The following is a 23,675-nucleotide window of genomic DNA, read 5'->3' as shown; positions in this document are numbered from 1 at the left end:
GGTGTTTCATTTCCACACTGTTACATTAATATGCAATTCTCAAAACAGGTTTTTTAATTACAGTGAATCTATTCAGTCTGCACTTACTCAGCTAAAATCAAACATCCTTCCGGCAGCAGACATCAGGAATATGTTTGGATTCATGCAGAATAAATTGTCCAATTTTCACAACACTCACCCATCAACCCTTTGAACACCAGGAAGACACAGCAGAGACACAGTGCTTTTAAGAAGGTTTTGATTTTTAATAAAACTGCATAACCTTTAAGAATATCCACAAATCTCATTCAAACATGAAAACTCTGTTAAACATACCAGTAAGATCATCGAAGACAATTTCAGTGTTCATTTGACACTGCATTCACAGCCGTTTGTGCGCACAAAGTCAGCAAGCAGTGTTGTCTGTGACCAGAATGAAAACTGCACTGGGAAGGGATAAGGAGATGGAAGGAAACCATAACCTCATTTGTAATTTTTAAGTTAGATTAGAAATGAATGTGCATGTAGAGTTTTTTGGCTCTGAGTTGGACAGCTTGTCATCCTTCCTTTGAGCGTCATGCTTGCTGTTTCAGATATTTTTATTTGACGCATGTGTGCAAAATGTATGCAGAATGGGGAACTCAGTTTTACACTATTGTGCAAAAAATGACATAAAAAAAAGAGAAAAGGAAGTGTAATAGTTGGTAAGCTTGAAGAGATTTATGTCAGATTTTTGCACATAAAATGCCACAGACATTGTTCAAGGGCAAAGTTACACCTTAACATTTAGTGTTGATATGTCACAGGCTGCATTTCTATTTCTACAGAATAACAATGTTAAAGTTTCAACCCACACTTTCTTTAGAGTTTCATGGCCCCAAACAGATGTTAACCAAAACCCGAGCTGAAGAGTGTTTTTGTTTGTTAAATATGACCTGGGAGTGGATTATGTCAGTATTGTAACTTGTGACCACAGCTGTAGCCATCAATGAGGACACTGAGCTCATTTCATTGGTATTTTCCTTGAGTTGTAGCATCCATTGGGGAGTTTACATGCTGAAAACTTAAAAAAAAAAAAAAAAAGCTTTACAGGCTGATTCCAATACTTGTTAGACTCCACATATTTAAACATAACAATATTTAAGCCAATGAAATAAAAGTGTTTCCTTGCCAGAATGTTATTCATAAAATGAGGGGAGACACTACAGGTGAATTTTTTTTTTCATGCATTGCTATGTGTCACACATATCCTTGCTGTGTATCCTAGCCTATATGCCTATCTTGAAACTAAATAATAAAAAGCTGATCACAAAAAAGAGAAAAAGTTTTTCCCTAACTACCTTTAGTGCCTCCCCTTAAAAAGAAAAGCCAAATAATAACAATTAGGAAACAAATAGAGACTACATATTTTTGTGTAAGGACAACATATTCTGTGGAAATTTATGTGATAGAGTCATTCTTTGGCAATCTCAACAACAACAACAACAATAATAGTAATAGTAACAACAACAACAACAACAACAACAACAACAACAATAATAATAATAATAATAATAATAATAATAATAATTATTATTATTATTATTATTATAACACTTTTTTTTCTCTATTTTTTGCCGACCTATTTCCATCCTTTCGGCGACCCCTGGCGGCTCCCCGGACCGTGCGTTGAGAACCTCTGCGCCGCCTGAAACTCATTTCCTGATTGGCTGACTGGAAGGTGCGTGGTGTCTCAGAAAACCCAGCCGCAGGGACTCCTCTGTGCTGAGTGTCTGTCTGTCAGCCTCCTAACAACATACTCGATTAACTGGTGTGTCCACGTGGATAATCAATCATGGAATTATTGGTTCGATATCTGGACAGGAGCAACTCAGTCAGGTAAGGTGTTTATTTAAATAACCAGTGTTCAAAACTAGCTGTACCGCATTTTTTCTACCTTTAAAAACTTGCTAAATAGTTTCAAAATATTTCTGAAATATAATGGTCAAACTGAAACATCGCTTTTAGTCGCCAAAATGCGCAGAAAGCCTTTTTTTTTTTTTTTTTTTTACATGGCCTAGATATTGTTGTCTTACCTTTAAAACAACAGCACCAGTTATTTTCTTCCTCCTAACACGACCTGATAGGTATTTACCATAAATAAATCCAGCTGAAAATAACTGAAAAATGTGCAATTCAACAACAACTGTAAAGATTAATTTCCCAAAATGTTAAAAAGGAGTTTTGTACTCAGTCAGGGAGAGTCTGAGTGCAACAAACTGTTGGGGAAATATAGAAAGTGCCCTCCCTGAGCTAACCTTGGACTTAAACCCAGGCAGCAGCATGAATGCAGGCAGTGTGCTCAGTACACGGAGTCCTTCCTGTTGAAGATGACCAATCTGGTGCACTGGGATAAAAAAAAAAACAGTATTGCTCAAGTAAAATATAATGAAATCACTGCTTTCACTTCTGTTTTTTTGCACTCTGAGTATCAGATTTTGGCCTGAGTCTTGCACGAGTTTACATTTTGTTGTATTTTTTTTGTTTCAGCTCTGTCACGACACAAGACATTATTAAAGAGGAGAACCTGAGAGATGACCTGAGGTATTACTTCATGAGCCCTTGTGAGAAGTACCGGACCCGGCGACAGTTACCCTGGAAACTTGTGGTGCAGATTCTGAAAATCATCATGATCACCACACAAGTATGTAGCTTACAGGGGGATTACTGTTGATAGGGAAAGAAGATCCACCCAGAAAATGCTTCCTGGAACTATAATCTGTCCAAGGCATGTAGTCGTGTGTACTAAAGAAGATAAGATTTCACTTTAATGACAGAAAGAAATTCTGAAATTTGTCTTGCATCCCTAGACGCCAACTTTTTTACATAAATGTAAAAACATAAAACAACATTTAACCAAACAAAAACACAAGTTTACTAAAAACACTACAGATCACATCAGACATTATGAAAAGTGGATGCAGTGCAACATACAGATCATTCTTTTTACATTCAGTGTTTGACCCAGGTACTGTGAATGAATTAATGTTGATATTTGTGTTGACACATTTTGACAACATGGGGAGACAAACGGGGTCTTATATAACCTCTGTGTTATTTTGAAAGGGCAGATGATGAAATAAGTGAACTCCACCCGTATGTCTGAACCTTGCTCCTCTTGCTGTTTGTGATGTGGACAATGAAGGAATCTGTAGTTATTTGTTCTTGTTGCACAAGAAAATCCTTTTTGTTTTGTTTTAGTATTGGGAAAAGTTTAAAAAAAATCAAACAGAAATATTACACTACAACTATTGTTGATATTTTACTTGAGAAGTAAAATGACTACTTTAAAAGTTATAGCTACATGTAACGAAAACATTTCAATCTAGAAAGTCTGTTGTTGTGTGTAATCTTTAAAATGCCAGTCCAAATCAGTGTTGTAAGTTGAGAAATTCAGATCAGATGATAAGTTAAAATGTGTTTTAATAAAAAATAATATTTAAAAAATTATCTTGAAAATACATAAATTATATCGGCAATGATATAACTCTGCCCCTTGGCCGTGGAGCAGGTTCAGCTGTACCCTTTGACCTCCCCTAATGGCGGGCTTGGCGTCAGACTCCAGCCTTCTTTTCCGTACCGGGGGGCATCCCACCTGACATCTACTGTATATAATGCACTGATCATGAATAAGGACATCACACAACCCCACTTCAAAAAATCTCTTTAAGTGAAATAATAAAAAAAAGTTACTGTTTTAGCTCTGAAAATAGTCCAAAAAGTATAATACTATATGGAAATATATGTACTTAGTTACCTTCAGTGAGCATCTGCATGAAATGTTTACTTTCTCCTTGTTGTTTCCTCCGTAGCTCATCCTGTTCGGCCTCAACAACCAGCTGGTGGTGTCCTATAAGGAGGAGAACACGATGGCCCTCAAAAACCTTTTCCTGAAGGACTACAGCGGGGTGGATGAGGACGATTACAGTGTTGCTGTCTACACCCAACAAAGTGTCTACGACAGTCTGTTTCATGTGCTGGATCAGGCAAGTTCAACCCCCTCACCTTACACTCCCACACCCGCTGCTTTTCTTATGTGATTGAAAATGAAATGTTTGTAATGTGGCGTTCATGTCATGTGGGCTGGATAGAAGAGATGATAGAAATTTGCATATGGACAGCTGATGATGCTGATGCACTGACATTTGGCAAAAGATCCAACAAGCTTTGGTTCATTTGTTTTATATATGTTACAACCATTATATTCTATGTATGCGACAAAAATAATCATATGTTTATAACAATAGTGGAAGTATGACTAAAATAATAGCAGTAGTAGTCTGCATCAGTGCAACTACAAACCTGTGGTTTTAGGCACAGCTGCGATCCGAGAAATCAACGAGAGAAGGGAGCACAAATGTTTTTTTCTTTATTTCTTTATGCTATTTATCTGACATCGACAGGGCATATTAGTAACGTTTCTGGAAATATGCCAGAGTTAGCCAAAAAAGCAAATTTTTTATCTTTTGTATCGGCGGCCTCACGATACAATTTTATTTTGGTTTAAACTTTTTGCGATGTTTTGAGTATTGCGATAAAATGAAATGTAATATCTTGCGGGTTTTTTTTCAACTTAAACCTCTTTTTATTTGGTTTTACAGGATTATATGTTGTATAAAAAAGGAAAAAAGAAATACAATCAAAAGTAAAAGTGTAAAAGTGTGTCAACGGGGAATAAAGACGTGTTTTTATTTAGAATCAGGTACCAGCCCTGCCAGACCCAGAACAATAACACACATACATAGTGAGTATATTTAGTAATACTTAAAGTTTGTACCTCTTCTCATGTAAACAACTGGGGACAAAACAAAACAAACAAAAAATATCTGGTGTGTCACCTCACATCCCGTCATAAGATCAACTTTTTGGTCTATTTGCCTCACCTAAATCATTTCACATTTCGCATCACAGAGCGCCACATGAAGTCTTTCCTGTCTGTGGCTATCAAACTGTTCAACTTCTCCTTCAGACTGTCTGACACTCATTAAAATTCCATGATTTATTCATTTCATGTCAGATGTGCAATAGGGTTTTTAGGTGCCATTTCTTTATATCACTATCTTAACTGCAATAGTTGGTGCTATGTTTAAAATGATACACATACTGCATTGTATATATTCTCATTGTTCCTCTTACTCATTTATATATCTGTACATTGTAGCATCACACACATATTTTGAATTTCTAACTTCACACACTAGTTTTATATATTGCATTGTAGCATAAGGCACAAAGATTTATATTTTACACACTTTTGTACACACTTAGCACATTATATATATTTATAATTTGTTATTTGTTATATATTTATTGTTTGTTAATTGTTTTTTGTTATTATGATATTTTATATTTTATATTTTTACATACTTTGTTCTGGTACTTATTTCTACTCTCTATAGTTCTCTATGCTTGGCATCAGAGTGATTGCTGATTCTAATTATTCACTTATATTTTATTACATATTTGAGTGGGCTTTGTATTTCTCTGCAATATTCTGTAAATCACCCTGATACAGTTTGTTTTACCTGTGGCTTCTGATGTTTACAGTATAGCCAGCTGGGTCGGCTCTCCGTGGGTCCCATCAGTTACGCTGAAGATAAAGATAAAAAGCTGCTTCCGCTCAAAATCTGTAAAGAGTATTACAAGAGAGGCAGCGTGGAGTCGTCAGAAGAGGCATACGACATAGACGCCCAGCTAGAGGAAGGTGAGAAGCAGTATTTACTCTTGTTTTTTAAATAAACACAATTTAGTTCTTATTCTGCTCTAAATAGTTCTCCCAACATTAAAATACCTTTGTAATGTTAGTTTCTCATGTATTATGTCACGGTGCATGATTATTGTTTGATTGCCTGTTGAAAAGGAATATTTCATGCATAAAACAACCAAAAAAGTTTATTCTAGACACACAGTGCATTCAACAGATTGAGGTTAGCTTTATAATGGTAGAACCTGATTTACTAAATCACCAATATTATGAGAAACAACATACAAGATCTCAGTGGCGGTGTTCATTTTCTCTGTTCATCTCTCAGTTTGTATTTCACATGATCCAAAGACTGTAAACCAGTGGAGAACCCAGAATTCATCCTTTTTTGATCTGGACTTTTACAGGTACACAGCTCACAGTAATGTTCTGTATATGGCTGCAGCCAACACTCATCATTCACTTTTTTCTTCTAATGTACATTTAAAAATCCACTGTTTTGCTTTCAGGCTAGTTGACATCAAAATAACCTTCCAGCTGAAAGGAATCAACCTGCAGACGGTGCGTTCGCGGGAGTTACCTGACTGCTATTTGTTCAACGTTACGGTATGGTTCTGACATTTTTTCAGTAATTTCTGAATGAAATGAAAAGCACATAAACTGGTGAAATCCTGGCGAACATTTTGATACTTTCCATCACTGAGAGGTGTGTTGACAACTTTCCAGTTTCATCTTTTAAGCTTATTGCTGACACAGCATTTGAAGTACTTATCTTATCTAATTGTTTTATTAATCTGCTTTCCCTGGTCTTGTCCCCTAGATAACATTTGACAACCAGTGTCACAGTGGAAAGGTGAAAATCTTCCTGGATACAGACACTCAGAGCTATGCATGTCGAGACTGGAAGATATCTGGGACAGGTAAGTTGTAGCTGTTTAACCTCATGGACAAGAGTGCAGACACTGTGTATCATTCATATTTCTAATATTCACATATGCATATTAATTGGGGCTGCACAATATGAGGAAATATGTGATATGCAATAACAGTATTAGATATTATGATAATTATATTACTTGCTTTTAATAAAGCAGATATTCAATTATTGTCAGGTGTTTAGTCAGACTTGCACAGCACCTTTGTTTGTGCCACGCTGTTTCTACTGTATCCAAAATATTGCCAGGTGCTTTTTTTTTAAGGCACCAGTTCCTCTGTGACATTTGCACTTTCTTCAACCGTGCAGAGCAGTACGGCAGCACAAGTCTAAAGAAGTATTTTGTGATCTCAGTTTCTTTAGCCTCTGTGTTCACTGTGCAGGAAGCAGTATGGTGCCCACTTCTTGTTCACAAACAGGACATTAAAATATGTTTCTGAAACATTTTAGATATGAAATTTGTGGTGCAGTAATATATTCTTGATTTTTTTGTTCGATCAGCATTGCCTAGATTTACTGTTTGATTGCATTTCGGCCAGCGAAACTCCACCAAATGATGTAAAATACATCACTTGAAAGAAATTTTCTGTTGGGGGAGGGAAAATTCATACATTCTAACTATATTCATAGTGCAATATTGCTATCTTTTGCTTTGATAAAAAACACAATATATTGTGCAGCCCTCGTGTTAATGTTATAAAGTTTAAAGGAAGAACCACACAGTGGTATGTGATAGGTGGCCTGCAAATTTTTCTATGTGATTATCTACAATTAATTTTTTTATATGATGATGTTCAATTCTATCTCCAACGTATGTATTTTTCTGAAAACAGAAACTATTGGCCCAAAAAATGTAAATGCCTTTTACTGTTGACCGTTATTGAGGCGTTTTCCTGGAGTTATCAGTAGGAGTGTGAGGGAGCTCTGTAAAAGATAAACACACACACACACACACTGTCTCTGTTTCAGCTCAGAAGAACACACACTATCTGCTGGTGTTTGACGGCTTCGTCATTCTTGTTTGCCTCACCTCGGCTGTGCTGTGCACCCGCTCCATCGTGCTAGCTGTCAGGTTACTCCAGGTCAGCTGTTCTTTGTCAGATACAACAATTATTTGTATTTTTTCTCTCTGGTTCTCCCTCTGTCAGTCTTTCTTGTTTCTAGTCTGTAGTTCTTTATTTAGCTTCTGTTGCTCAGAACGTTTCAGTCTTTTATCAACTTACTCTCCCAAAACCAGATATCACAGTAAGCACAAAACATTCAAATTATTCTGATATCTAAAATACCATTTATATCACATGTAGACATATGGATGAATTCATCTTGCATTTGCAACACAGTCTGCTGACATTTTGTTGCTGGCATGATAATGTCTTTCTCAAATTTACATTGAGTCATCAGTGATAATTGTAACACTCTCTTTCCTATAAGAGACTGAATTTACATTTTTGTACTTTCAGAGATTCTCCAGATTCTTTTACGAGAACTACAATCGTAAAGTGTGCGAGGATGACCAGGGCGAGTTTCTAAACGGCTGGTATGTGCTCGTCATTGTCAGTGACCTCATGGCGATAGTTGGATCCATATTGAAGATGGAAATACAAGCAAAGGTAAACTGAATCATGCACTTCTGTCTTAGAGATGCTTTCTGTATATGGCCAAAATGGACTTTTTAAAAAAAAAACAAACTTCTAGTTATTATTAGATTCACCACATGTCATTTGGCAAAGAAATACAAAAGTAGAGCCATGAATGTATGTGTTTAAGAAAGTTTCAAAATAACTTATTTCTTTCCGTGCTTTTAAAATAAAGCTTATCAGATCGGGCATAAAAATGAAATAATTAAAGCATCATAATGATGTGGAGCAAAGTGCAGGGCATCACCTTTGATTTTTACATCCTGTGGTTTATGCAGCAATTATAAAATAAAATTCTGGGAGTGTCTCGGTGTCTGCTGGACTTTGGAGGGAATAAATGTCAGTGTGGACACTCTAAAGATCTGACCTATTTTTTTTAACCTGACTACTTGTCCTGTTCATAACCACAATGTTGAGTGTTTACGCAAAGCTTCACAGAAGTAGAAATAAGCTTTTCATTTATTCACACTCCACTCCACACTTTAGTGTGCTCTTAAGGATCACTCTGTCTGGAAATGTGCGTCATTAATGTTACTAATTCCACCTGCTCTTTTCCTGCTGTATAAGTGCAGTATGTAACTCTGGAGAGAGTAACTCTAACTCTAACTCAAGTATTGTCTGTATTTGATATAATAATAATAATAATAATAATAATAATAATAATAATAATAATAATAATAATAATAATAATAATAATGTTTAAAATTATTTATATGGCATGAAATTGTTGTCGATGAAACTAGTGTAGACTTAGGATAAAATAAAGTAATACAAGAGGCAGAATGCAAAATGTCAATACAAATTAATATAAACAAATGGATCAAAAACAACAAAAGCAATAAAAGCAGTAAAATAAATACAAATAAAAGGAAATAAAATAAATAAAACATACTGTAAATAAAATAGGTAAAATTAATAAAAAATAAATAAAGTTGACATTACATTAAAACATGTCTATAAAAACTGGTTTTAAGAAGTGATACGGTCATCTTTTGATTTAACATTGAACAGAGGAAGGTCCGCACGCTTCAGCTTCCTTTACAGGTTTTTTTAATGAGATACTCACAAAACTAAAGGGAGCTGAAGTGTGCGGACCTTACTCTGTTCAATGTTTGGACTTTAATGTGGTTCCAGCACCTTCTTCAGTGTTTTTATGGATGTGCACATTCTTGCCAAAAGGGCACTATCTGAGGATCTAAGGCTGCGAACTGGCTCATATGGGATCAAAATTTCTGTTATGTGTCTTATGTACTATGTAGCTCCACTCAGATGAGCTTTAAAAGTGATAAGTGAAATCTTAAAATCAGCTCTATACCAAGCAGGGAGCCAGTGGGGAGAAGCCAGGATTGGGTTGATGTGATGTCGCCTTATAAAACCAGTGAGAACAAAAACAGAACAATCAACTGTCTTTCTCCAGTATTGAATACCTGTACCTTCACAATATCTGCCATTTTTGGATCTCTTGTAACTTCTCAAATAAAAGCAAAATCACAAAGTCCTTTATTCTTGCCCGTCAGCTTAAACTCTCTAGCACGAAAAACTAAAAATATTCTAAAAAGAATCTGACTGGGGTTTTACTGTATTTTGACCAGCTTCCTTCCAAACTCTTGTAAATGTTTCGTGCAAAATGTCCTTAGTGAGATATTTTTTACCTGAGAACTAAAAAGCAACATGTCACATTATGTCATACCTTAGTCACACATTTACAGGATGTTATAGTTCCTAATTGTACTTTAAACCCTAATAAAATAATCTACACAGATCAGGGTCCCAAATTATACTGGTCTGCTGCAATAAAGTATTTGGTTGTGTAGCTTTAAATTGCGTAACTCATCCTGACTCTGTGTTAACCTGTTAGGTGCAAGAGAGGCTAAATATTAGCTAACTGTACTGTGATTTAATGAGGCCTGATTTCTCAGTAAGACTACAAGCAAACAATTAGTGCTCTTCCTGATTCTGTTTCCCTTTCCTGTAGAGTCTGACCAGTTATGATGTGTGCAGTATCTTCCTGGGAACGTCGACATTACTGGTGTGGGTCGGCGTCATCAGGTACCTGGGATACTTCCAGAAATACAATGTGAGTCTTTCATTTGTCTTTTTCAACCTCTGTAATCACATTCTTTCATGATATGTCTAACAAGGACTTGTTGAATGAATGTCTCCGTACTTTCTGTGCATCTAGGTGTTAATTTTAACGATGAAAGCAGCCTTCCCCAAGGTCCTGCGTTTCTGCTGCTGTGCCGGCATGATCTACCTCGGCTACACCTTCTGTGGGTGGATCGTATTGGGGCCATACCATGAGAAGGTAACTCTCTTAGCTGGTTTGAGGAGAGCAGAGGATGTGAAAGGTCACAGATTAGAGAAGTGAGTTTATGGTGGGGCAGATGCTGGTTTGAATCTCTTCGCTACTCGGCTATTATTGTCACGTTTGTGAGAAATTAGAGGAACCATGAAGGCTGTATCTAGTTACTCCACCTCTTCCTGCTAAACTGCTGAGGCTACAAGAATGAAGTTGCATACAGAGTTCCCAAACATGTATGTTTGCAAATCTTGAAATTGGCTGAAACAGCAATCTGTGATTGAACACAATCTGTGCAGACTGACTCCAGTGAGTATTCATGGTAACTACGCTGATTTCTTTAGGTTAACTGGGAAATGATGGATTTATAAAACATATTCTCTTAATTATAAAAAAAATGTTAATTAATGTGCATCACTATAAATGAACACGGTTTTCTGTACCACATTTACCCTATTTGAAGGTTTAGTGTGTAGGATTTAGAGGCATCTAGCATAGGGGTTGACAGATTATTGGCCTGGCTGAATATTGGGTTGATATTTGGCACTTTGCTGATTGTCTGTATTGGAATTTTATTTTAATGATCGTCGATAAAATTAATTGATTAAAAAGTGCAAAGAAAGTGTCAGCATGAGAGGAACTTTTACTTTGTAAATCCTCAGGAAGCTATTTTTATTTGATCATTTTTATTTAAATTTTTGCTTGACTTTATAAAAAAAAGTTTCTGAGAAAGGCCTTCAAACAAAGTTTTGTGTTGTAGTTTGTTGTATTCCAAATTATAAATATTGACAGAAGAGTTTCATTTTTATTGTAAATGCATATGGTTTCAAATATTGGTTACTGGTCTCATTAACTACTAATAATTAGTATCGGCCCTGAAAAACAAATATTGGCCGACCCCTAATCTAGCAGTGAGCTTGTTCAACCATTAGTATCTATCTGCAGAGCAATGATGGATCTTTCCCCTTATGTCTGTGGTGCAGGAAAGATGGCACGGCCACAAAGGACTGACTCTCACTTGGGCTTACTCTTTATTATAATATAAAGATCTGCAGCACACAGTCTTCATCAACAGTGTTTTAGACAACTGCAAGCACTCAGGTCTGTGTAACAGAGAGTAGAAGGATTGCTGTCAGAAATTGTATCAAACATTATGGTTGGGACCGAGCCAGCAACCACATTCAATATCAAGTGAAACTTATAGATAAAGTTACTACTTCTGCAAGTAAGTGTCTGTAACTTTCAGATTAAATTCTAGTAGTGTTTATAGTCAAAATGCATGTGACAGATAAGAACAACTTAAAAGCTCTTAATATTGAAATAGCGATTGCATTGTAGCTTGCACACACCCACCTCAGGTGCAGAGAAGGAAGCCTGACTGTGCAGTTGCGCTATTAACCCACCAGGTGGCAACAGATCTGCACACATAAAGGACATGCCCATCACTTTAAAAAAAATCATAATGAGGTTATTTCTAACTCTGTTGCATCTGCAGAGGTGAAACTTTTGTTTGCTAAGTGCGCTTGAAAACTGCAGTAGGCAATGTTTGTCTGTCCTGAGCTACTGTAAAAACACATGGCAAACTGCGTGAAAGAGGACCTGCTCCATATGTGAAGACAAACACCTCTTTCAAAGGTAAAGAAAACACATTGATTCTTAGTTTGAGGTGATATTAAACTGATAAAAACATAGTTATGAATGTTATATTTCAGCCAACAGATGCCCCTAAATCCTACATACTGGAGCTTAAAAAGAAAGAATGCAGATTATTATTTGCTTTGATTCAGGTTTTCTCAAAATTGTTTCACAAAAGTGCAACTTTATCAGACTTTCGCTCATGGTTATTTATTTATTTTGAACTGCTCTGATATCAGTATGTCCTGCAAATTGAGGAAACTCCAAAAATGGCTTCCTTTGCCCAGCATCTACTTGTATTTTTTTAAAGACACTGAATAAACCACCACTAGGTATCAGTATAGGTCTTGTCAATAAAACCTCCAGCTTCACCGAGCGCAGCTTTCTGCCTTTACAACTAAATTCTGAAAATCTCAAACTGAGACACAGGATCTTTTCACACTAATATTTATTTCCCCTTATGAGACAGAGGACAGAGAGAGGTGATCGGGAATAAGGGGACAGACATGGGGTGCCCCATATACAAAAGGCCTTTAACTACATGCCATCCCCTTTCTCTTCCCCTTTCTCACTTAATATTCTGTCCTACCTAATAAAGGCAAAAGCCAAAAAAGAAAAACATATTCACAACAAAAAAATATTAAAATAAAATAAGCTAAATAAATAAATAAATAAAAAAGAGAATAATTTTAAGGTTGTTTTTGTGGCTTCTAAAATGAAAAGTCAGCAGATATTTTAACTGTAATCAGGGGACATTTGTATACAAGGAAGACCCACAGCCTCAACTCATTTAGACAGTCGCATTAACTGGGATAACCTCGAAGTGCAAGTGCCATCAGGGAAAATATGTGTGTGTTTAGCGGTCCTCGCCCGTTAAGATAAATTATTTACGGAAGTCTGAGCAGCGGTGGGCGTCTAAACAAGGCAGCACTCGTGCTGTAGGAGATACAGATGTGAGATAGAGTGAGATCAGCTGCAGGAGGCTGAATGATGTCTCACTGACCAAATGTAGTTGTTGATAATCTTAAAGTGAAGAGGAGTTACTACTGTAAATAAGTTGTGGGCTTAGATCACCTGCTCGCGAATCATATCCAATAATGAAGCTTTTTAAATAATTTTTTACAGCTTTTAATTTGTAAATAACAGCGATTGTTACATAAATGGTGCACAGGATTACTTGCTAAGTGCTCTTATTCTTCCATATCCATATGAGAAAAGTTTGCATAGCATTACTCTCCCATTAATCACAGTTTCAGTCGAAGTGAAAGTGACTGTGCTGTTATGCCTGCAGTGGAACTAAAACAGGTTTCAGCTCCCTGTTTGCCCAACGTTACAGTCAACTGAGACTTGGTCACGATATTTACATTGCGGTGGCTGGGGCAGTCCCCTGTCGTGTGTCGTCAGCCCCTCCAGGATCCTCTGTGTATTTACTGAAGGAATAAACAGAGGATGTTCTAGGACTTGCCATCCCACACGTCTTCAAGTGCTGGGATCCATACTGTTGCAGTGGGATGTTGTATTTAGATGCTATCACATTCTGGGGAACTTCTTTCATAACGTTCATGTCTGACTTTCAAGGCTGTCCCTTTTAGCCGTCTGTCTCTTTGTTTGCCTTTGGGTCTTCATCGGTCAACCTTTATTAACCATCATGCTTCTGTCAGTCTTCTGCACCCACTCCTTCTTTGTTACTCTGTGTTTGTTTGTACCACCGTTTTTGAAAAATGTACAGCATATACACACAATATAGTTTTTCAGCTTGTTTTTTTTGATACACTTCAGAGTACTTTTGCATCTTCTTGTGGTTTTCTGGTTCCCAACCTTTTTCACTTGTTACTACAACCCAAATTCCAAAAAAAAGAAACTGGGAACCTGTGTAATATATATATATATATATATATATATATATATATATATATATATATATATATATATATATATATATATAGATATATATATATATATAGATATATAGATATAAAGAATACAGTATTTTGCAAATCATTTTTTAATCTTTATTCAGGTAAATGCACTACAAAGATAAGATATTTAATGTTTCAGCTGATAAGCTTTACTTTTTTTTTTAAAAGAATTTGATGCCTGCATGTCAAAAAGGTTTGGCATGTTTACTGTGTGTTACATTACCATTTCTTAAAATGACATTTAGTAAGCGTTTAAGAACTGAACAAACTAATTGTTAAAGTTTAAAGTGAAATTTCTCTATTGACATTTACAAGCAGGTCCCCCAAAATTTTCAAAAGTTAACGACTATCTTTGTTGAAGGATGGACCAAAGTTTCATCTTAACACAGTGACAGACGAGTTTCTTCACACAAGAAGTATTTTAAAGCCGACGCTACAAACATAAGCTTCTACGAGTATTGAATAAAGTTCAGGTAGCATGTTCAGTACTTATTCTTGTGTTGTTCCACTTTATTGCATTACATTTTTATGAATTGAAATGTTCTGAGAAAAAAAGTGTAGCAGTAATATTTTTCTGTCTTGCTATCGTGTTCATTTCAAAACTTGTTAACTGTTTCTAATATTCATCAAATCTAACGTCCTCTCTTCCATGTCTCTAGTTTGAGGGCCTGAGTCTTGTAGCAGAGTGCCTGTTCTCCCTGTTGAATGGGGACGACATGTTCACCACCTTCGCCCAGCTGAAGGACAAAAACACTTTGGTGTGGCTCTTCAGTCGGGCCTACCTCTACTCCTTCATCTCCCTGTTCATCTACATGGTGCTGTCGCTCTTCATCGCCCTCATCACCGACGCCTACGAGACCATCAAGGTACTACTGCTTTGGTTCGGTTTTAGTAAGCTGAAATCTGTACCACTTTATAGATATGACTTAAAGCATATGAAAGGGAGTTCAGTATCAGGAAATCCATGAGAAATATTTCACACTATTCCTGTTACAATTAATTAATTGATTGATTAGTTGCATGACAATTTCTAAACCCTCCCATGTGTCAAATGTGTTATAGAATAGAATAAAATATCTTTACTGTCATTGTACACGTACAACGAAATTGGATGCAATTCTCATCAAGTGCAAAAAACATTAAAGGGCAAGCTTGATGAATAAATGAATAAGAATTACTAACTAACTAAAACTAAAACTATAATAAAAATAAAGTACAAAATGTAGTTCACCCTCAGGGTGAAGAGTACGGGGCTCAGAGCGCAGCCTTGTGGGGAGCCAGTGTTGAGGCTGAGAGCCGAGGAGATGTGGGGGCCTACTCTCACCCTCTGAGAGCGATCAGTCAGGATGTCCTGTGTTGGTACATGACTACAGAGGGCTCTCTTTATTTTGATTGTTCCATGTTATCCTGATCAATAATTCTCAATTGGTCCAGCCACTGGATCCAGATTTTTCCTTTGTTATTAGTTCAAAGTCTGCACATAAGAGAAATTACAAAATATTTAATTTTATTTGACAAAATGTAAATAAATCATAGGCATAAAAAACACTGAAATAAAACATAGTGCAATAATGAAGTGCATTTAGTTAAAACCAGTGGCTTTTCTATGATTTGAGAACACTGGGGGCTTAGCCCAAACCTCTGTAGGAAAGAAATCATGCTTTTTTTTTTTTTTTTTTACTAAAATGATTTCCCTTCAAAATAAAGGATATTTTTAAAATAAACTTTTGGCATTTTTTTCCTGTACATTTTTTGTCTTTATTTTATTTTTTTTTTTTCAATTTTCACAGCTATTTTATTTTTCTCTAGAAATTGTTGGTGATTTTTAAGAAAACATGCCAACCAAAATTTTAAAAAAGCCAAAAGACAGCATTTATCACAGCAAGAAACAGTAAAAAACAGAAAATATTGTTGGATTGTAAAATTTCCAATGGGCACCAAAAAATTGCTTATTATTTTTTCCAGACCACTGCAAAGGCACAGCATGTTAGAAGGCCAAGTAAAAAAAAATCCCTCACTCACTCTACTGCACTGCAAAATAAAAGCTATATGCTGGAAATTCACTTTACCTCAAAATAAAAGGTATTTTTCACAAACTTGCAGTCCATTCAAAATGGACTTTTGACCCATTTTTGGACCGCGAATCACTAGTTGGGAACCCTGGTCTAGATTTTTCCTCATTATCTGGTATGGAATTAAAATAAGCCTCGAAAGTTTGAAAAAAGGTGTTGCTATGCAATTTTGAACGTGTTTTGAATTACATGTTTGCATTTCTTTGTTTTCAACTACAGAGCTTCCAAAAGGATGGATTCCCGCTGACGGACCTGCAGAAGTTCCTCAGAGAGCAGAAAGATTTTCCTGTTGTAGAGGAGAGCAGTCAGACAGACGTTCACGTCACACACTCTATGTTGTGCTGCTGCCAACGGTATGATCGTGTTTTCAGTCATGTTATGATGCTTTGATAATATTTAATATGTACTCACACACCCTAGTGCACACACACATCACACCTGGACGCTCCGCTGAACAAACATGACTTCCCATCAATGAAACATGAGCGGTGTTATTGTTTGAACGCCTTGCTCAAACTCTTTTTCCTGTGCTTGTTGTGTCACAGTTTATTTAGGATTCAAACAACCTGCTCAGTAATTTCTTCTTTTGGGGTTTCATCTTGTTACTCCACAGAATTGTTTGTAGGCTACGGGAATTTTTCCTTTTTTTGATCAGTTTTACAGCTTTAGGAAACGGCGTCTCCATTGTTGTTAGAATTTGCTCTGATATACTTCAACCGAGTGGTTTGATCAAGATTTTTAATTTTTTCTTTTTTTGAGTAGGCACTCTAATTATCCTGTTAAAAGTTGAATATGTGACATTCAGAGCGTTAAAATAGCCTTTCTTGGGGCACCTGGTGGCTCAGTGGGTAGAGCGGGCGCCCCTTGTGTAGAGGCTGTGTCCTTGTCGCAGCGCCTGCTGGTTCAATTCCAGCCTCAGCCCTTTGCTGCATGTCACCCCCTCTCTATCTCCCCCTTTCACACTTGTACTGTCCTATCAATTAAAGGCAAAAACGCCCCCAAAGATATCTTTAAAAAATATATAATTTCTGTGTTCTGAGCAGGAGATGAAGTCACACTGACCCTGTGTGTGCCGTAATCTGAGCTTCTCTGTGGTTTGCTGTGGTATGCTGGTCCGGCAGCATGTGCATGTTGGTACATGTGTGGATCCCACTGGCTAGCTCAGCACAGTCACTTTGCACTGCGCTCATACAGAGGTTACCACTAATATTGGGACAACTTTGATGCAGAAGCGTGGTGCCATTTTGTATCCAACGCATTGCGTCCATGTGTTGCGTCTAACGTCTATCGCACTGCCTGGCGTGAACTTGCATGTGAACACACCATAACATCCACACTCAGGTTCCTCCCTGTTTAACACAGTTAGCTTTGTCAGTGCTGTTGCTGTTTAGCGCTGTTTATGGAGTTAGTACTGTTACCTGCTTGCTGCCTGCTTAGCCACCATGTTGAGAACCATATGCAGACAACTTGTTTGCTCTAAATTTTGCATAGAGCTCCTTTAAGTTTTAGAGCTTTTCTTTTTTCTGCTGTTGCTGGAAATGTTCTGCACATCTGTCTTTCTCATTGTTGGATTTTGATAGGAAGGATGTAGGGCTGCCACTAATAATTGTTATTATTTTTATCCTTGTTTAATCTGCCGATTATTTTCTCAGTTGATTATTTTGTCTTTAGAACTTTAGATACAAATGTTCTTCACAGTTCCCAAAGTCCAAAACCAAAATATTTTCACGTTACAGTGATGTAAAATAGAGAAAACCAACAAATTCACATAGTTTGAGAAACCATCAGTTGTTTCTATATGTCCTTGAAAATGTATCTATTATTATTGCATATTCAATTTAATCAGATAAAAGTATCATTTAGATTGAAAAAAATCTCTTTTTTCAAGAGCAACCTAGCAAAGAAGGCAGCATAAACATTTTTCAAACAACAAACACAAACAGAGAATAAAACTGCCACACACCACAAATGACTCAGCATCCAGTTAAAATGCAATTAAAAAAAAAAAGTTGTGATAAATTAACAGGTACAGTTTCAGTGACAAATTTACCAACAGTGCTATTTTTCTGATCTTGATTTACTTAAACAATTCATTTATTTTCAAAATAGTTACTGCTTAATTTTCTGTCAATCTGATTAATCAACCTATCACTGAAGCGCTAGAAATATGTAGAGAAGCAAAACTGTGTTACATTACTCTTGTCCCTATTTAGCGAAATGGCTCAAACATTTCTGAGTAGAAAGCTAAGTTTGCTTTGCTTATACCTTGTTGCTACAGCAAGACATCACATTTGTCTATACGTCCCTGTTTTCTGCTCATTCCTTCTCTATGAGCCAATCTCTATCATCAGCAGGCAGCAGACTGGAGTTTCCTCCACGCTGTGGTTTGGCTCGGTCTTACGTGGTCTGAGAGCAATGAAATTAGTGGTGGGAGCTATGTGGACACACCCAGTGATGGGCTGATTACAGAGGAACCGAAGAAACTGAGGCTGTGCACTGGGAAGAACCCCCACACCCCCCTCTTCCACTCCCCTTCAGCCCCCAGCCGTCGCTCCCTCCTCGCTGCGTTGCCTTCCAAATAAACAGGCCACGCTCAGTACTCAGTCAAGTTTTGTCAAAACTCGGTGGTTAGTTAGGAAGAGTGATTTGATTTGTGATTTGTGGTGCAAGTTTAACTCCTGTGCAGCACAAAATCACTCAGTTTCTCTGGTGTATTCAAGTGTGTGTGGTTTTATTGTGTCCTCTCTTTCTTCATCACTACTTATCAATGGTGGAGGAAGTATTTAGATTCTTTACTTAAGTGAAAGTACTAATACCACCCTGTGAAAATACTCTGTTACAACTAAAAGTCCTGCTTTGGTTCCGAAGTTAAAGAAAGTTAGTGTAACTAGGAAAATGTTCTTAAAGCATTAAAAGTAAAAGTACCCAGTGCAGAGGAATCTTTAAAATACACACACAAAAACTCAAAATTATTTAAAAAGGAAGAATTTTATAAACTGTTGGGTAATTTATTAAAGGTAGCGAAATAAGAAGTACAATATGGAGCAGAAGTATCAAGTAGCATGAAAAGGAAATAGTCAAGTAAAGTACAACTACTTCAAATTCATACATACAAGTTCAGTACTTGATTAAATGTACTCAGTTACATTTCACCACTGCTACTTATCCTCGTTTTGTCAGAGGTGTCGTTTTATCAGAGGTCATTTATGAGAATTATTACCTAATATGTCTGAAAAATGCAACATTTAATTTCTCCACATCCATTCTGAAACTGTGGCGAAGAGTTTATGCACAACCTGGTGCTTGTTAAAAGTCATCACTTCCTGTTTTATTGTCTGTTTCTACCAAACCGAGGAAGTTATAATGAAAAGCATCAGCATTACCAGACTGCGGTGTCTTACTTTGGCTATTGGTTCTGCAAGATTGGTAAAAAGGTCTGTAATATATTTTTCAGTTTCCCTGTTTGGACCAGGAAAATAGACACCAGGTTTGGTTTCTGTAGCCGTCACCATCCTTTGACTTTAAAAAAACGTGAGTTTATTTTATGACTGAGGGCAAAAAGATGTTTTTCCCAGAAAAGCAACTACTGTAGTCATTTGTATAGTATTGTGCAATTATTTTCTGCAAGCCAGAGCCTCAGATGTTTGCAAAAATAATTGAGTAATGTATCAGTGGAAAAGAACTGAATACGTTAAAGATGGAAACATTACTTTGCTTCTCCTTACAGTATGGAGTGTCAGTTTTTCCCCTCACGGCTTGTCCATTATTACTGTTTTACCAGACATTAACACTGTGACTCTGCGGTCTGTCCTGCATGCTCCACAGCCGCTTTCTATCACTGAGCCATCCGGTTTTTCTGTTCTGGATGTCTGAGTGTTTAAGGAAGTTTGGTCTCAGTTACAGAGCCATTATGTTATAATGTATAATAGTGAAACGAAATGCAAGACTGGCAATTTAATACACATCTTCTCTGTGGAGATGAGTGTTAATGAGTGTTAAACTGCTATTGGCCTTTTTGGAGCTGGCTGACTTGTTGTCATTAGGAGTACTCTTGTCAGGTTACTCAGATTCTCTAATTGCAGTCATTTGCAGCATCTCAACTGACCAAGTTTCCTTTTTATGGGTTTTTTTGTCTCTGTGCTCACAAAAATTAGATCAGCCCTCTCAGCTCACTAGTTAATGTCTTACTGGATGAAATTTCATCTACATGTAATTTGTTTCTTTCTACTGTTATCTTCTGCTGCAGTAAGTTTTCTTGTTTGGAAAGCAAGTTGAGGACCAGAGACACCCTTTGCTTGGATTTAAAATTTACTTTTGGAAAAGGTTGGCACAATGACTTGATACATTCCTTGAAGATGTATTTTATTGCTGGAAAAATGATGTTTTCATAAAACTGTCTTTGCAGTAGAATAGCAGTAGAATTGGTGCTACATGACCAGAGAAAACAGTAATGAAGGGCTGTGGCATTCGCTTTTGCTCAATAGGTAGAAAAACTACAACTATCAGAATGCACTGTGCTACACCAGACCAATAAACACCCCTGCTGGTCGGTGATGTAATGCAAGCTTGTCCACTTTGACACAGAAGACATATTTGATCAGCGCCACTTAGTTTTAATATTTGATCTGAGGTTTTTCAACCCCTTTTTTATCATGCAGGAAACAGTGTGGTGCCCACTTTCAGTTCACAAATTCTTATAATACAGCTAAAAAGTGCACTACACTGTGTTTCTGTAGGCACTTTAGGCGAGAAATAGGCAAAACAGTAACATAATCTTGGTTTATATTTGATCAGCCCTGCCTAGTTTTACAGTTTCATCTCAGTTCTCATCTTTCTCTGTCAATACACTTCTGTACTCTTTGTTTCCATGTTGAGAAAGTGCTGAAAAATATTTGTAGTTTGAGCAGCCCTAGGGCCAGCGAAAACCAGCTGGAAGAGCATCATCTGGTGAATTTGAGCTGAGAGAGGAGAGATCTGGTTGCTGGTAGGATGGAAGGAAGTTCTCCACAGTTCACATTTACGCATACCATCCAAATCGTTATGATACAAAGCTGGTTGAAGTCACTAAAATATTCCTTTAAGACTTGAATGTATCAGCTGTAGCTGATGAACTGTATATGTGATTACATGGTATACAGCAGCTCATCAGACAAAAGACAAAAGTGGCATTTTGTTTAAACAAGAGTTGAAAAAGGGAGTGCTCAGCTGTGCATAGAAGCAAATGTATAAATACAGGACTGCAGTCTTGGGTCAGTTTTGCTCTCCAAGGGAATGATTGGACACAACTTCCTGTTCTCTGTGAAATACATTCACATCCTCAAACAGCTGCAGCAGTTAGTCTGAGACTTGAAAACTCAGCAGTAAAATGTGCTGCTTGTGGCAGGTCATAAAGATGAAGGAAAAAATATTTAATCGTTCAAGTATTTGATGAAACTGGAATGAATTTAGCTGTTTCTCTTATATAGTAAAACACAAGAAAGTTTAAAGAATGCACAATGATGAGGAGGTCTTTTTTAAAATGGTCATGGAAAACCTGTAAAAGTCATGGAATATCACAATCACATTTTCACAAGGAAAAGATCATTGGAAGGTTTGAAAAAGTCCTTGTATTTTGTAGTGTGTAATGAAATTATTGCTGTAATATTTCTTGGTTAACTTTCCAAGTAACATAACAGGAAATGTATTTTCTCTAGCTGTCCACCTAACGCTCTAATATATGTCCATGTGTGATGTTTTGTTTAACATTACGTATGCATTTCCTCCCCACTTTCCGTCTCTCCCTTCATGTCTGCCTGTTTGCTGCAAATATGTTTGAACAGAGTTTGAATCTCATATGTTTCATAAAATGCCCAACAAGTGGGGCAAGAAAAAAAGAGTCCTTAAAAAGTCATGGAAAAGTGTTAAAAGTTTGTCCATGAAAATGTGTGGGAACCCTGAGCCATGCTTGTGCTGGTGCAAATCATAGCCCTCGACTATGACAATCTGTGTTTGGGATTATCTCAACACATCGATAATGTAGCATGAGTTTATCAAAACCTCACCAGTCTGAACAAGCAGCTATGGGTCTTGCTTAATTTAGTTTGCTGTGTCCTTTGTGACAAATGACTCAAACAGTCTGGAAAAACTGTTTCACACAGAACCTGCCTGACTTATTGTGAAGAAATGTTCTGATGCATCACTTAAGCACCTTTATTATTACCTAAAGTAGAAAGCATGTATGTAAGACGGTGATGTCTGAGACTCTGGGTGTCTCATACTTCTTTTCATGTTATTGCAGAGTTCCTGAAGGTGACGATGTCATACTGATCAGCTGACAGCTGTTTCCCGATTAAAAACGGATCAAGGACGACCTCCGGGAAAAGGACTTCACACGTCTGATACAGGCTTCAAGATCAAGTGATCCACAGCAAAATCCTGTACAGTGTAGAGTAACCAGTTCTGTAATGTGCAATATGAATTACCAAACAAAAGTTCCCTCTCTTGAACATGAAACTGGAGCTCGAGTTAAAGAGCTAGACCTTGAAAAAAAGAAAAAGTTTCATAACAGCATCTATAGAAGTTCAGGATGCTGTTGAGAAGTTTACTGGGCCTTTTAAAGGTCTGTACGTGCATTTAGTCGCCAGAGAAGTGGAGTCAGTGTTTTCTACATTTGACTGTGGCTGCAAACACTGGTGCAATATTATGCAGTGCTAGATGTAATTTATTTGATAAGCGTTGTGGTAAAGATTGCAGTAAAGCGAATCTTTTCATTTGTATGTGTGGAAGTATGTTTCCTGTCTTTGCCGCTAAGTGTGCTCATTCAGTTTTTCTTTCAAATTTTGAGTCATACACAAAATCACATGTCCGCAGGCAAAGCTGGAGACTAATTTGAGTATTTGCATGGTTAACATCCTGGCAGCACTGACAGGAGCTTGATATAAAATACTAACATTACAGCACTGTGCACCATTAAAGAATCCAACCCCAAAGAATTTTCTAAAATGCCTAAAAACCTTCATAGCTGAGATTGAGTAATACGGGAGTTTTGAATGACCAAACCAGGAATACAGTATGAGTCAGTTTTATCACCAAACCTACAAGCAAGCTTAGCTGTTGAGACAAGCTGGAGCACGATTTCTCACTTTGAGCGTGAGTAATTTAACTTGATAAAATCAGAGGCGTTACCTCAAACTTTTCCAACACTTTGGGCCGAATACAAAGAGTTATACACAGCATGGATAAGGCAACACATCAATAAGTGCCACCCCATACAGTATCTTTCCTATGTGATATTATTGGTCTTATTCCTCATATTTGATCTCAAACAGTTAAAAGTGTGACCAGAGTAAATCAAATCCTCTTCAAAGACAAGATCAGGATCATATTGACCCTAAGGATTTTTCTCTCAACAGATTTGTCTGTTAAGTTTGACTCGATAAACATGGGTGTTACTTTTCAACACAAAACCGGCTAAAACA

At 36.9% G+C, this 23,675-nt stretch overlaps 1 protein-coding gene across 1 annotated transcript; it reads left to right on the top strand.

Annotated features, from left to right (window-relative positions):
• Positions 1 to 142: 142 nt before the first annotated feature.
• Positions 143 to 22,973, top strand: mcoln2 (mucolipin TRP cation channel 2). Its single transcript, XM_042516337.2, has 14 exons — positions 143 to 1,857; positions 2,509 to 2,662; positions 3,831 to 4,004; positions 5,566 to 5,722; positions 6,051 to 6,129; positions 6,232 to 6,328; positions 6,543 to 6,642; positions 7,626 to 7,738; positions 8,117 to 8,266; positions 10,269 to 10,370; positions 10,476 to 10,598; positions 14,806 to 15,012; positions 16,438 to 16,571; positions 22,496 to 22,973. The coding sequence occupies exons 1-14, from the start codon at positions 1,814 to 1,816 to the stop codon at positions 22,530 to 22,532; spliced, it is 1,671 nt and encodes a 556-aa protein (XP_042372271.2). The 5' UTR covers positions 143 to 1,813; the 3' UTR covers positions 22,533 to 22,973.
• Positions 22,974 to 23,675: the final 702 nt, after the last annotated feature.

This window comes from Plectropomus leopardus, chromosome 5, assembly GCF_026936395.1.
Source record: "Plectropomus leopardus strain MGB_pleo_1.0 chromosome 5, ASM2693639v1, whole genome shotgun sequence".
In the NCBI taxonomy this organism is placed as follows: Eukaryota; Metazoa; Chordata; class Actinopteri; order Perciformes; family Serranidae; genus Plectropomus; species Plectropomus leopardus.
The sequence above is the reverse complement of the archived record's forward strand: the minus strand, read 5'-3'. Positions and strand labels throughout refer to the sequence as shown.